General features: G+C 42.5%; 1 protein-coding gene across 1 annotated transcript in view; it reads right to left on the bottom strand.

Annotated features, from left to right (window-relative positions):
- The window catches only part of LOC142749454 (uncharacterized), a 168,645-nt gene that overhangs the window by 108,898 nt on the left and 46,321 nt on the right, over positions 1-13,426 (bottom strand). Inside the window, exons 3-4 of the mRNA XM_075857511.1 lie at positions 5,979-6,011; positions 4,515-4,625 (exon numbers count right to left, since the gene is read on the bottom strand). Coding sequence (XP_075713626.1) covers positions 4,515-4,625; positions 5,979-6,011 — 144 coding nt within the window. The remainder of the gene's footprint in view (positions 1-4,514; positions 4,626-5,978; positions 6,012-13,426) is intronic.

Here is a 13,426-nt window from a genome sequence, read left to right as displayed (position 1 = left end):
GCACTCGGCCGGGAAACCCTGCCGTGTGAATGAGGCCTAAAGCTTTCTAAAATATCCATTTGTACCAATTGGTCTGTATATCTATAAAGACTCCTTCTCTAAGTCAACCTTAGGCTGAGTTCACACGGGGCAGATACACGTCGTAAAAGCATGCAGCGTATCCGCCCTCTATGCTGCAGGTAATTTCGGGTGAAAAACTGCACTGTGGTGCAGTTTTTCACCCGGAATGTCTGCTGTGGAAAACTGCAGCACTTAGCCGGCCGGCCTCCTTGGATGATGTTTCATCCCAGGAGAACACTGAAACCTGTGATTGGCTGCAGCGGGGGTCACATGGGATGAAGCGTCATCCCAGGAGGCTGGCCCTCTGACGTCATCCAGGCCGGCCTCCTGGGATGATGTTTCATCCCATGTGACTTCTGCTACAGCCTGTGATTGGCTGCAGTGGTCACATGGGATGAAACGTCATCCCAGGAGCCGCGCTGGAGGGAAGAACACAGACTTTTGGGTAAGTTTGAGATTTATTTTTTTCTGAGTTCTGTTTTTTGCGGTGGGATCGCTGCGAACCCACCACAAAACAAGCAACAACTGCTATTTGTTGTGGGATTTACCTCCCCATTGAATTCAATGGGGAAAACCAGCAAGAAATAAGCAGTGTATACGCAAATATATTTGACATGCTGCAAAATAAAATTACGCACCGCATGTCAATTTCTGAGCGTTCTGTCTGCTCAGTATTTACGCATTGTGTGGATGAGATTTGTTTTATCTCATCCACTTTGCTGCTACTGTATTTTCTGCGGATTTTCCGCAACTAATTCCGTTGCAGAAAGACCGCAATATTTACACAACGTGTGAACTGACCCTTACAGTTTTACTTGGATTTGTATTTAAAACCAAGATGTCTACAAAGAAATAACTACATATAGTATAGTATAGGTACAGTATAGATACAGATAATGTATCCTGTATAATGTATATAAGAAAACGAAATTATTTCCTATTCTAGATATACATTTAACTGGTTCCCGACCGACCGCTGACTGTATTTTTATGGCCAGCGGTCAGGGTCCTTAAAACCCGAACCATAGACTTTTTACGGCTCGGGTTTTAACTTGCTGCCCGCGCGATCGGGCAGCTGAATGTCGGGTCTCCGGCTGTCAGTTACTGCCAGGGACTCTGAGGAGAGGATAGAAGCAGCTTTCGCTGCTTCTGTCTTCTCTGATGTCTTTTTACACAGCACTCAATGAACGCTGTGTATAGGAATAGAGACAGCAGCAGCGGCGCTGTCTCTATTCCTCCCGGTGATCATGTGACTGGTCACATGATCGCCGGGTGCCGTTACTGACAGACTGCTGCTGGGTCTTACTAGACCCAGCACAGCCTTATTAGTGACAATCGTCACTATGAGAGGACTGATTTCCCCTGTAACTGGGGCTGCTGTGCAGCCCCAGTTACAGTGGAAAAACATGGTGTAAAAGAAAGAAAAAAAATATATAAAATTCCCCAAAGGTCTTTTTTGACCTTTGAGGGACAGACCATAGTAATAAAAAAATAGTAAAATCATTGTTGTAACGCTAGCGCTGACCCAATTACCCTAATATAGACATGTAATATATTAAAATTTACGGTAGACAATGACGATCACAAATAAAAGGTCTATTTTAGGGTAAAACTATGTTATTACCAAAAAAAAAATAGCTGAAACGTAAAAAAGCTTATTTTTTTTACTATTATTTTCAAACTTTATGAATAAAAATTCTAAAATAGCAAAAAAGCTGTGTATAAAAACAATAAAAAAAGAAACCTGCATTGTCTATGGAAAAAAACTTTGCAAAAATCACGTCGTTAGCCCAGCAAATAAAACTAACACGTGCTAAAAATGGCTAAACGGTGTCTGGTCCTGAAGGCGCAAAATAGCCCGGTCCTGAACTGGTTAAAAATAAAAACCGGACAACACCTTTAAACATTTTGATTAAAAAAATACGTATACTGCACTCTTTACATTATAGCCTATACCAGGGGTCTTAAACTCGGCTAGGTAAATGGGCCGCACATAGAAAAACTTTGAAGTTGACAGGCCGCATTACTTTCAAATTTGATACAATACAAAATTATTGTTAATCAATTAGTTATTTGAACTACTATAACAATACTATATTACTATAATAATACTACATTACTATAACAATACTATATTACTATAGTAATACTACATTACTACAATACTACATTACTATAATACTACATTACTATAATAATACTACACTACTATAACAATACTACATTACTACAATACTACATTACTATAATACTACATTACTATAATATTACTACACTACTATAACAATACTACATTACTACAATACTACATTACTATAATACTACATTACTATAATAATACTACACTACTATAACAATACTACATCACTATAATAATACTACATTACTATAATACTTCATTACTATAATAATTCTACATTACTATAACAATACTACATTACTATAATAATACTACATTACTATAATAATAGCGCTAGGTTTAAACTTAACGTAAATTTGCAAATTCACTCCACATGCTTCTTTTAAAAATACAGTTTTCCAGTTTAAGTGTCGCTAAATGCAGTCTGGCTGCTCAGTTGGCAGCGTTTGGCAGACACAAGAATATGAAGATTGGGCAGCCCCTTTTTATAGTGCCACAGTGCCCTCTGTAGATAATGCCACAGTGCCCTCTGTAGATAATATCACAGTGTCCTCTGTAGATAATGCCACCCCCTCTAGATAACGCCACAGTGCCCTCTGTAGATAATGCCAGAGTGCCTTCTGTAGAATCGTTCCACACACACACACCCTATAGATAGTGCCACACTCAACCCTCCCCCCCCCCTGCAGATAGCTCCATTGGGGCTCCCCCTAGGAGTGGAATCCCCAGCCAGAGCATTGCCGATGCATAGGCCCGGGATTCCTCTGCTGGAGGAGTCCCTGATGTCACTGTCCATAGACAGTGACGTCAGGGGATCCTCTTAGACCGGAATGTGATGTCAGGGGCAACCCCAGACTCGGAGTCCCAGAGCAGAGCACTAGTATAGGCTCTGCTCTAGAACTCTGGGGAAGCCCCTGACATCAATGTCCATATATGAACAGTAATGTCAAGGGCAACCCCAGAGCCGGAGCCCTGGGCAGAGCGCTACTAACCCTCTGCCTGGGACTCCAGCTTTCCTCCTGACATCACTGTCCATATACGGACAGTGAAGTCAGGGGCTTCCTCAGAGAAGGAGTCCCGGAGCAGAGTGCTAGTATAAGCTCTACTCTGGGACTCCGACTCTGAGGAAGCCCCTGACATCACTGTCCATATATGGACAGTGACATCAAGGGCTTCGCCAGATCCGAAGCAATCTGCCTGGGACTCCTGCTCTGCTTCTGATATCACTTTCCATATATGGACAGTGATGTCAGGGGCTTCCCCAGAGCCGGAGTCCCAGAGCAGAGCGCTAGTATAAGCTCTGCTCTGGAACTTTGGCTCTGGGGAAGCCCCTGACATCACTGTCTATATATGGACAGTGACTTCAGAGGCTCCTCCAGCAGAGGAAACCACGGCCAGAGTGTCGGCAAAGCTCTGGCTGGGGATTCCAGTCAACAGGGTGGGGTGTGTGGGGAGCTATCTACAGAGGGGTGCACTATCTACAGGGGGCTGTGTGGCCATTGCTCAACTACTACCAACAATCCAGCGCAGGAAAGGGACTGCGCTCCTTCATGATGTCATGAAGCAGCGCCAATGCACTTCTCCTTCGGCATGCTCCCTCCTCTCCCGAGGGAGCTATAATGCCCCTGCAGGCCGCAGATGACAGCCTCAGGGACCGCGTGTTTGAAACCCCTGACCTATACCATACATTGTAGCCTCACCATTACTATTTTACTACTGTCCTACTGTATCTGGTGTAGTTAAAGGCTATGTAAACCTTTGAAAGTAAAATGTATATATATATATATATATATATATATATATATGTATATATGTGTATATATACTTTGTGTATATATATATATATATATATATATATATATATATATATATGTCAGTCAGTGTGTTTGGTGCAACTTTCAAATTAGTTGTTACTAAAAAATATTTTTATTTTTTGAGATACAGCTGCTTTGTATACTGTATACAGGGCGGCTGAGTCGTTTGCTAAGACCTGAATCCTTCAGGTCTGCGGGACCTGTTATCTATCACATCTAAGTTATGCCCTGATGGGTACAGAATTAAGCGAACGATACAGCTGCTCTGTATACAGGATACAAAGCAGCTGTATCTAAAAAAGTAAGAATTAGAATTTTTAATAAAAACTAATTTGAAAGTTGCACCAAACATACTGACTGACATATTGAAAAAAAGAAGAGAAAAATCATTTTCGAAGGTATACATAGACTTTAATAGCCCACTTTATACTTTATAAAGCCTTCAGCACAATCGGGCTTCATTGGACAGAGCAATCATCTAATACAGGAAAAGTTCGCACCTGTCGAGGACATTACAGGAGATATTGAGTTCCAGGAGATTGAGAAGATGCCGAAAACTGTTAGCCTTTAATTCAGTCAGTTCATTGAGAGATATGTCCAGTTTAAGGATTCTAAAGATAAAAAAATATATATTTATTGTAGAGGAGAGTGCCACCCTGGTCAATACTGCTAAAAAGAGCTGTCCAGTCGAATAATTGCATTGTAAAATTACTTTAATCTGGCATGAATGGGACCTGACGGGTGATGTATTATCAGTTATTCTCAACTACTGAAATAGATACATTTCTATAAGAAGTTGGTCTATGAATCCCATGTGGGGACCCACAGAAGCAATGAGAACTAAGGTGGATATAAGGCTAGATATCGAATCAATAGAGTTGTGAGAATTAGATCATTGCAGGTGAAGTGTCTGCTCTCTTATTTGCTGATCAAACCTTGATGGTTGTTGTTGGCTTAGTAACTGTAGTGTGAGAATCAGGAGTGCTCCTCTACAATGAAGAGAGGAGGTGCATCACAGGTTTAAACAAACAAAAGGGGTGCACATAAGAAAAGGCAACTCACCTTTGGTACACATGAGAAAAAACACAAATTTATTTGTGTTATATCAAGCAATGATGATAATAAAAACTGCTATTTGTTTTGAAGCCCTCTTCCTCAGGCCGAAGAAAAAAAACCAGTTTCTGCCCTTCAAAGCTGAGAAGCCAAGTAACTTATTTTTTACCTGGGGAACAGCACACAAAATGCCTTGCCGTTTGCATTATCATTATTGCCTGGCCTAACACAAATAAATACACGAGGAGAATAAAATATATGTCTTTTTTGTCTCTTCATATATGCCTTTTTTTCTTCATGTCTACTGAAAATGAGTGGTGTTTTATTGTCTAACTTATTTTCATTTTACACCTGTGTTGCACCTCACCTTTTTTCAATGTAGATAACTGTTCCTGACTTGTCCCTGACAGTAACAAACAAACTCAAACCAATCTACTGCAATAAAAGAAAATTAAAGAGAAAACGGGGGATATTTATTAAGATTGATGTCTTATACGCCAGTTTGATAAACAATTCGCTGGAGTAAGATTCAACACATTTATTAAGAGGCAAACGCCTTTTAATAAATTTGTCTTATCTTGTGGCGGCTGTGGTGAGGTGAATATTATTTTATTATTATTTTCCAATCAGGAAGGAGGGGGTAGTCTGATAAGGCGAATAGTCTGATTGGGAAGGGGTAAGGTACGGGGCACGTACCAGACCGCTACCTTTCTGTGCCCCACAGTGTGAAACCTACACCATCAAGGAGCTTGCGTAGATTTCTGCTATAATTTATGGCACTTATGCCACTATTTCAAAGGTTGCAAGGGCAGCGTAAAATGACCAAAAGTCGTAATTTACCCTGCAAATTGCAACTTTTCTACATCAGAAACTGGCTGAGAAAGGTTAATGAATTCCCCCATTGATCTTACCTCTCTGGGAAGTCTGTAACTGGAAATTCATCTCTGAAAAAAACACAAAAGATGTTTAGATGTTATTAAATGTTACCCTGTCTAGCTTTGCATAAGACCAGTTTCACGTGGATGTAATAGGGGCACATTTTTGCAGTCCAGCCGAAACTCTGATAACCTGAACTAACAGCATCATAGGTCCTTACAAAGTGTAAGCCCTAGATTCCTAAAGAATAATATTTTCTGAAGAAAAAGATTTGAGTCACTAAACGATTGTGTGTACGTTTTTTGCGTGCATATATATAGTGTGTGTGTGTGTATGTGTGTGTGTGTGTGTGTGTGTGTGTGTGTGTGTGTGTAATGAATCGGGGTAGGGAGACGACAGGAGAGCCCTAATCTACCCGCAACTCAGTCCCTGCCTACTTGCACGGCGGCCCGTCCTAAATGGCGGCGTGCAACTGGGCGACGGTCCCTACGCTCAGTAAGTGCAAGACAGACAACACAAGACAAGGGCACACAGAAGCAAAGGGGGAAGTAGGAGCAGTTGCCCACGGAAAAACCGTGAACAACAGGCAGTGGTGAACGAGCCGAATCAAACCAGGAGAGTACGTAGTAGCAGAATAGAGCAGGAGAATAGTCAGGCAAGCCAGGGTCAATAAGTTACAGTGGTCAATCAGGTAAATAGCAGGAATAGTAGAGCAAAGAAACCAGAGAATCACAGGCAAGGAACAAGCTGCAGGTGTGGGTATAAATAGACAAAGGGCGGGAGCTAGAACCGTCAGGCCAGGCTGTGATAGGTTCTCCCTCTCCTCAGCCTGCAAGCCTGAGTGGTAACAGATTGCATCACTCTAGCAGACCTTGGAGCTGATGAAGGCTGATTAACCCCGGGCGTCGACACAGAACCTGTGTCTGGCAAACCATTTACAGTACCCCCCCTTTTATGAGGGGCCACTGGACCCATCCTAGGTGGGAGTGGCTTGTTGGGGAACCGAAGATGGAACCTCCTGAGCAATATACCAGCATGAACATCCCGGGCGGGTACCCAAGTCCTCTACTCAGGCCCGTATCCTCTCCAATGGACCAGGTACTGGAGGGAACCTTGGACCATCCTGTTGTCCACAATCTTGGCTACCTCGAATTTTACCCCATCTGGAGTGAGAACAGGGACCGGAAGTTTCCTCGATGTAGCCAAGGACGGGGAGCAGCTTTTCAAGAGGGAGGCATGGAACACGTTGTGTATCTGAAAAGACGGGGGTAACTCCAGCCGAAAGGAGACAGGGTTGAGGACCTCAATGATTTTGTACGGCCCTATATACCGGGGAGCAAATTTCTTGGACAGAACTTTAAGGCGCAAATTTTTAGTAGACAGCCACACCAGATCCCCGACCACAAATAGGGGGTTAGTTGAACGTCTTTTATCTGCCTGAGTCTTTTGGATGCTCTGGGACGCCTCAAGGTTCTTCTAAACCTGGGCCCAGACTGTGCACAGTTCCTGATGAATGAAGGAGACCCAATCATTTTGACAGAGATAAAACACCTTAAAGAGGCTCTGTCACCAGATTTTGCAACCCCTATCTGCTATTGCAGCAGATAGGCGCTGCAATGTAGATTACAGTAACGTTTTTATTTTTAAAAAACGAGCGTTTTTGGCCAAGTTATGACCATTTTCGTATTTATGCAAATGAGGCTTGCAAAAGTACAACTGGGCGTGTTGAAAAGTAAAAGTACAACTGGGCGTGTATTATGTGCGTACATCGGGGCGTGTTTACTACTTTTACTAGCTGGGCTTTCTGACGAGAAGTATCATCCACTTCTCTTCAGAACGCCCAGCTTCTGGCAGTGCAGATCTGTGACGTCACTCACAGGTCCTGCATCGTGTCAGACGAGCCGGCACCAGAGGCTACAGATGATTCTGCAGCAGCATCGGTGTTTGCAGGTAAATCGATGTAGCTACTTACCTGCAAACGCTGATGCTGCTGCAGAATCAACTGTAGCCTCTGGTGCCGATGTGGCCGACACGATGCAGGACCTGTGAGTGACGTCACAGATCTGCACTGCCAGAAGCTGGGCGTTCTGAAGAGAAGTGGATGATACTTCTCATCAGAACGCCCAGCTAGTAAAAGTAGTAAACACGCCCCGATGTACGCACATAATACACGCCCAGTTGTACTTTTACTTTTAAACACGCCCAGTTGTACTTTTGCAAGCCTCATTTGCATAAAGACAAAAATGGCCATAACTTGGCCAAAAATGCTCGTTTTTTAAAAATAAAAACGTTACTGTAATCTACATTGCAGCGCCTATCTGCTGCAATAGCAGATAGGGGTTGCAAAATCTGGTGACAGAGCCTCTTTAAGTATTGTTCTAGAGAGAAAGTATGTGGAAGAGGTCCTCCAGCTCACCTGACACTTGATGTGTGTGTCGTAATCATCGCACGGGCTCTCGTGTCGGCACACGTTGGGTGTAGGCAGGCAAAGGCAAAGGGCTGAGTCCAGCGATAAGAGGATAAAATGGAAACTAGTTCCAAGTTTACTAAATTTTCAATTTAAAAAGGTCCAATAGGTTGGAGTCCTGGTGTGCAGACAGGAGGATGTGACGGTCCAGTCTTGGGGCCTATGCGTTTCAGACGTTGAGCACGTCCTTAATCATGGCTGTTTAAAGTTTAGAGGCTGGGGCCCTGGTTTTATATGCATAGGTTCCGGTTTGTACAGCTGGTTAAACTTAATTGCGTGTCAGCTTGCGATGAGTCACTGGAACGCAAGCCAGTGCATTTAGAAGTTCGAGATGGATAACTGCTGGGAAATAAAACATTATCGTGGAATACTCGTGTGGAGGGGTGAAGGACAAAGCCTGGAAAGTAGGAACATCTGTGTTTTTAACTAAATGCTTTGTTGATACGACCGAGAGGTATTGAGACATCGGTCCTGTATATTGCGTGGCATTAACTCCTTTGTTTACGTTCTAGGCTTCGTTTGTATTACTGGCTTATCGGATGGGCCAATGAAAAGCCAGGGCACCTGACGAGCCTCCTGGAGTCAGCTGACGCTCCGGTCTGCTCTAATTCAAGGTAAGTGGGTGTAGCGTGGTATATACCACAATACATATTTCGATTTTTTGTTCTTGAGAAGAGTATAAGGGGTGGAATTTGTGTAGGATTTTTATTATGGAGCACCGTGATGTGTGAATGCAGTGGATGACGACATCTGACTATTGCGGGCAATGTCACTTGGAGTTACGTTATGGTCTCTCAGGAGAATTCATGCGAGGCGATTTGTTTATTTTGCGGGTTTTCTATATTTGTCTGCATGTGGGGAAAAACCTTCCATTTTCATAACATCGCTGTTGGCAGGCATGAACTAGTGTGAACTATGGTTGAGTACTACTTGTTGAGAGTATGCTACATATGAATATTCGGGGCTGGGGATGTGTGTTTTGAAGGATTTGATATATGTGGTGTTGTAATTTGTATGCGGAACGAGTATTCCTGAGGTCAACTGGGTGGTGGAACTATGCATATGTTGGTGTTATTTATTTATTTTGAATGAATGATAAATCAGATTTGGGGGAGGGCCCTCAGTATCTATGCGCTGGATCGAAATCTGGAGTGCAGGGAGTGTAAGGAAGAAAAAATTGAAAAATAAAGAACAATAGAGTGATTATAGACAGATGGCTAAAAAAGTCGTAATATTGTGTGAATTGCATAACAAAAAGCACATGTTATGTATGCAAAAATATTGTTGACTTTGGGTACAGGTGGAGAGAGATCATTGGCGTAAGACTGTTGCTCTGACACGTTAATGACTGAGCAAAATAGGGTATGTTGATTTGAAACATAGGCTAGGTTTAATACTGGAACATAAGTTCTTTCTTGAGATTGAGTCCCTGTGGGAACCTTGTTTTTAATCTGTATATCCAGAAGGCCTCTCGCAGGTGCGTTTTGTGTTTCAGGTCGCCTCCTCTTTTGGGGAGACTGATTTTTTCTATAGCGAAACATCGGAAGGATTTTACTGTTCGATTGTGGTTGTGTATAAAATGTTTGGAGGCACTCGAGATGTTTAAGATGTTTGGATTTCTTATGTAACTAAGGTGTTCAAGGATCCTAATTTTGAATTTGCGGTTCGTACAGCCTATGTATATTAGTTGGCAATCCATGCATTCAATGACATAGATGACAGACTCAGAGTTGCAATTGATGTAATTTTGGATAGTGTATGTGTCTGACTGTGTAGAGTCACAGAAGGTTTTTGTAGGGTAAGCATATTGGCATACCTTGCAGGGGTGCTGTCCACATTTGTAGAACCCTTTGGTTTCCAACCACGTTGATTTGGTCTCATGTGATGTAAATAGGGATGGTGAGAGTGTGCTACCTATTGATGGAGCTTTTCTTGCTATTATTTTACACCCTTCCTTTAGGATGGACCGCAGGTCGACGTCCTCCATGAGAATAGGTAAGTACCTATTTACTAGATGCTTTATTTCCGCAAACTGGTTGCTTTGCTGTAGAACCAGAGTTGGTTGGTTGGAGTTTGGTTTGTTCAATTTGTGCTGTTCTAAAAGTTGAGCTCTTGGTTTTTTGGTTATGATATCACGGGCTCTGTTGAGGGACCACTGTGGATAGCCTCTATTTCTCAGTCTTGTTGTAATAAGTTCTTGTTCTATGTTGAATTGGTTGGTTGATGTGCAGTTTCTTTTGGCTCGGTGAAGTTCTCCAACTGGGATGGCTTTAATTGTGTGTATAGAATGATTGCTTTTGGCATGCAAGATGGAGTTGGCGGAAGTAGGTTTTCGGTGCGTTTGAGTTGTGATGATTTGACCGGTTTTTCCTTCAAGTTCTAGGTCTAAAAAGACAATTGACGTTTTGTTGTAGTTATAGGTGAACTTAAGATTATAGGGGTTTTGGTTCAGGTAGTCCACGAAGTTTGGAATACAGTCGATGGGTCCCTTCCATATCAGCAGGAGGTCATCGATGTAACGTCCGTACCACTCAATGTTTTTGCCATAAGAGTTGTTACTAGAAAAAATGTATGATTCCTCCCACCACGCCATCACCAGGTTTGCAATTGATGGGGAGAATTTGGCTCCCATAGAGACGCCTTTCAGTTGGAGAAAAAATTTACCATCAAATTGGAAGAAGTTGTGCTTCATTAGGAACATCAGTACATTTAGAATATACGTTTGGAAATTTTTATCGTAAGTACTGTGTGTCTGGAGGTGGCTTTCTAAGGCAGTGTGGGCTACATGGTGGGGAATTGATGTGTAGAGTGAGACGACATCACAGGTTAGCCAGGTGTAATTCTCGTTCCAAACTTTGTCTTTCAGCCAATATGCTTACCCTACAAAAACCTTCTGTGACTCTACACAGTCAGACACATACACTATCCAAAATTACATCAATTGCAACTCTGAGTCTGTCATCTATGTCATTGAATGCATGGATTGCCAACTAATATACATAGGCTGTACGAACCGCAAATTCAAAATTAGGATCCTTGAACACCTTAGTTACATAAGAAATCCAAACATCTTAAACATCTCGAGTGCCTCCAAACATTTTATACACAACCACAATCGAACAGTAAAATCCTTCCGATGTTTCGCTATAGAAAAAATCAGTCTCCCCAAAAGAGGAGGCGACCTGAAACACAAAACGCACCTGCGAGAGGCCTTCTGGATATACAGATTAAAAACAAGGTTCCCACAGGGACTCAATCTCAAGAAAGAACTTATGTTCCAGTATTAAACCTAGCCTATGTTTCAAATCAACATACCCTATTTTGCTCAGTCATTAACGTGTCAGAGCAACAGTCTTACGCCAATGATCTCTCTCCACCTGTACCCAAAGTCAACAATATTTTTGCATACATAACATGTGCTTTTTGTTATGCAATTCACACAATATTACGACTTTTTTAGCCATCTGTCTATAATCACCCTATTGTTCTTTATTTTTCAATTTTTTCTTCCTTACACTCCCTGCACTCCAGATTTCGATCCAGCGCATAGATACTGAGGGCCCTCCCCCAAATCTGATTTATCATTCATTCAAAATAAATAAATAACACCAACATATGCATAGTTCCACCACCCAGTTGACCTCAGGAATACTCGTTCCGCATACAAATTACAACACCACATATATCAAATCCTTCAAAACACACATCCCCAGCCCCGAATATTCATATGTAGCATACTCTCAACAAGTAGTACTCAACCATAGTTCACACTAGTTCATGCCTGCCAACAGCGATGTTATGAAAATGGAAGGTTTTTCCCCACATGCAGACAAATATAGAAAACCCGCAAAATAAACAAATCGCCTCGCATGAATTCTCCTGAGAGACCATAACGTAACTCCAAGTGACATTGCCCGCAATAGTCAGATGTCGTCATCCACTGCATTCACACATCACGGTGCTCCATAATAAAAATCCTACACAAATTCCACCCCTTATACTCTTCTCAAGAACAAAAAATCGAAATATGTATTGTGGTATATACCACGCTACACCCACTTACCTTGAATTAGAGCAGACCGGAGCGTCAGCTGACTCCAGGAGGCTCGTCAGGTGCCCTGGCTTTTCATTGGCCCATCCGATAAGCCAGTAATACAAACGAAGCCTAGAACGTAAACAAAGGAGTTAATGCCACGCAATATACAGGACCGATGTCTCAATACCTCTCGGTCGTATCAACAAAGCATTTAGTTAAAAACACAGATGTTCCTACTTTCCAGGCTTTGTCCTTCACCCCTCCACACGAGTATTCCACGATAATGTTTTATTTCCCAGCAGTTATCCATCTCGAACTTCTAAATGCACTGGCTTGCGTTCCAGTGACTCATCGCAAGCTGACACGCAATTAAGTTTAACCAGCTGTACAAACCGGAACCTATGCATATAAAACCAGGGCCCCAGCCTCTAAACTTTAAACAGCCATGATTAAGGACGTGCTCAACGTCTGAAACGCGTAGGCCCCAAGACTGGACCGTCACATCCTCCTGTCTGCACACCAGGACTCCAACCTATTGGACCTTTTTAAATTGAAAATTTAGTAAACTTGGAACTAGTTTCCATTTTATCCTCTTATCGCTGGACTCAGCCCTTTGCCTTTGCCTGCCTATTGTTCTAGAGACTGATTAGTCCTCTCAGTCTGGCCATTAGTTTCGGGATGGAAGGCCGAGGAAAAGGGCAGATCAATCTCCAGCTTCTTACAGAAAGCTATCCAAAACAATGAAACAAATTGTACCCGTCTGTCAGAAACAATATTGACCGGAACCCCATGGAGGCGCAGGATGTGTTTCACAAACAAGGTAGCTAATGTCTTGGCATTGGGTAGTTTCTTGAGGGGTACAAAGTGGAACATCTTACTGAAGTGGTCTACTACACCCCACACCACCGACTTGCCTTGGGATGAAGGCAGATCGGTGGTAAAATCCATGGAGATATGGGTCCAAGGTCTCTGGGGAATGG

Source organism: Rhinoderma darwinii, chromosome 3 (genome assembly GCF_050947455.1).
Source record: "Rhinoderma darwinii isolate aRhiDar2 chromosome 3, aRhiDar2.hap1, whole genome shotgun sequence".
NCBI classification, from domain to species: domain Eukaryota; kingdom Metazoa; phylum Chordata; class Amphibia; order Anura; family Rhinodermatidae; genus Rhinoderma; species Rhinoderma darwinii.
Note: the sequence above shows the minus strand (reverse complement) of the source record. Positions and strands in the feature narration are given on the sequence as shown.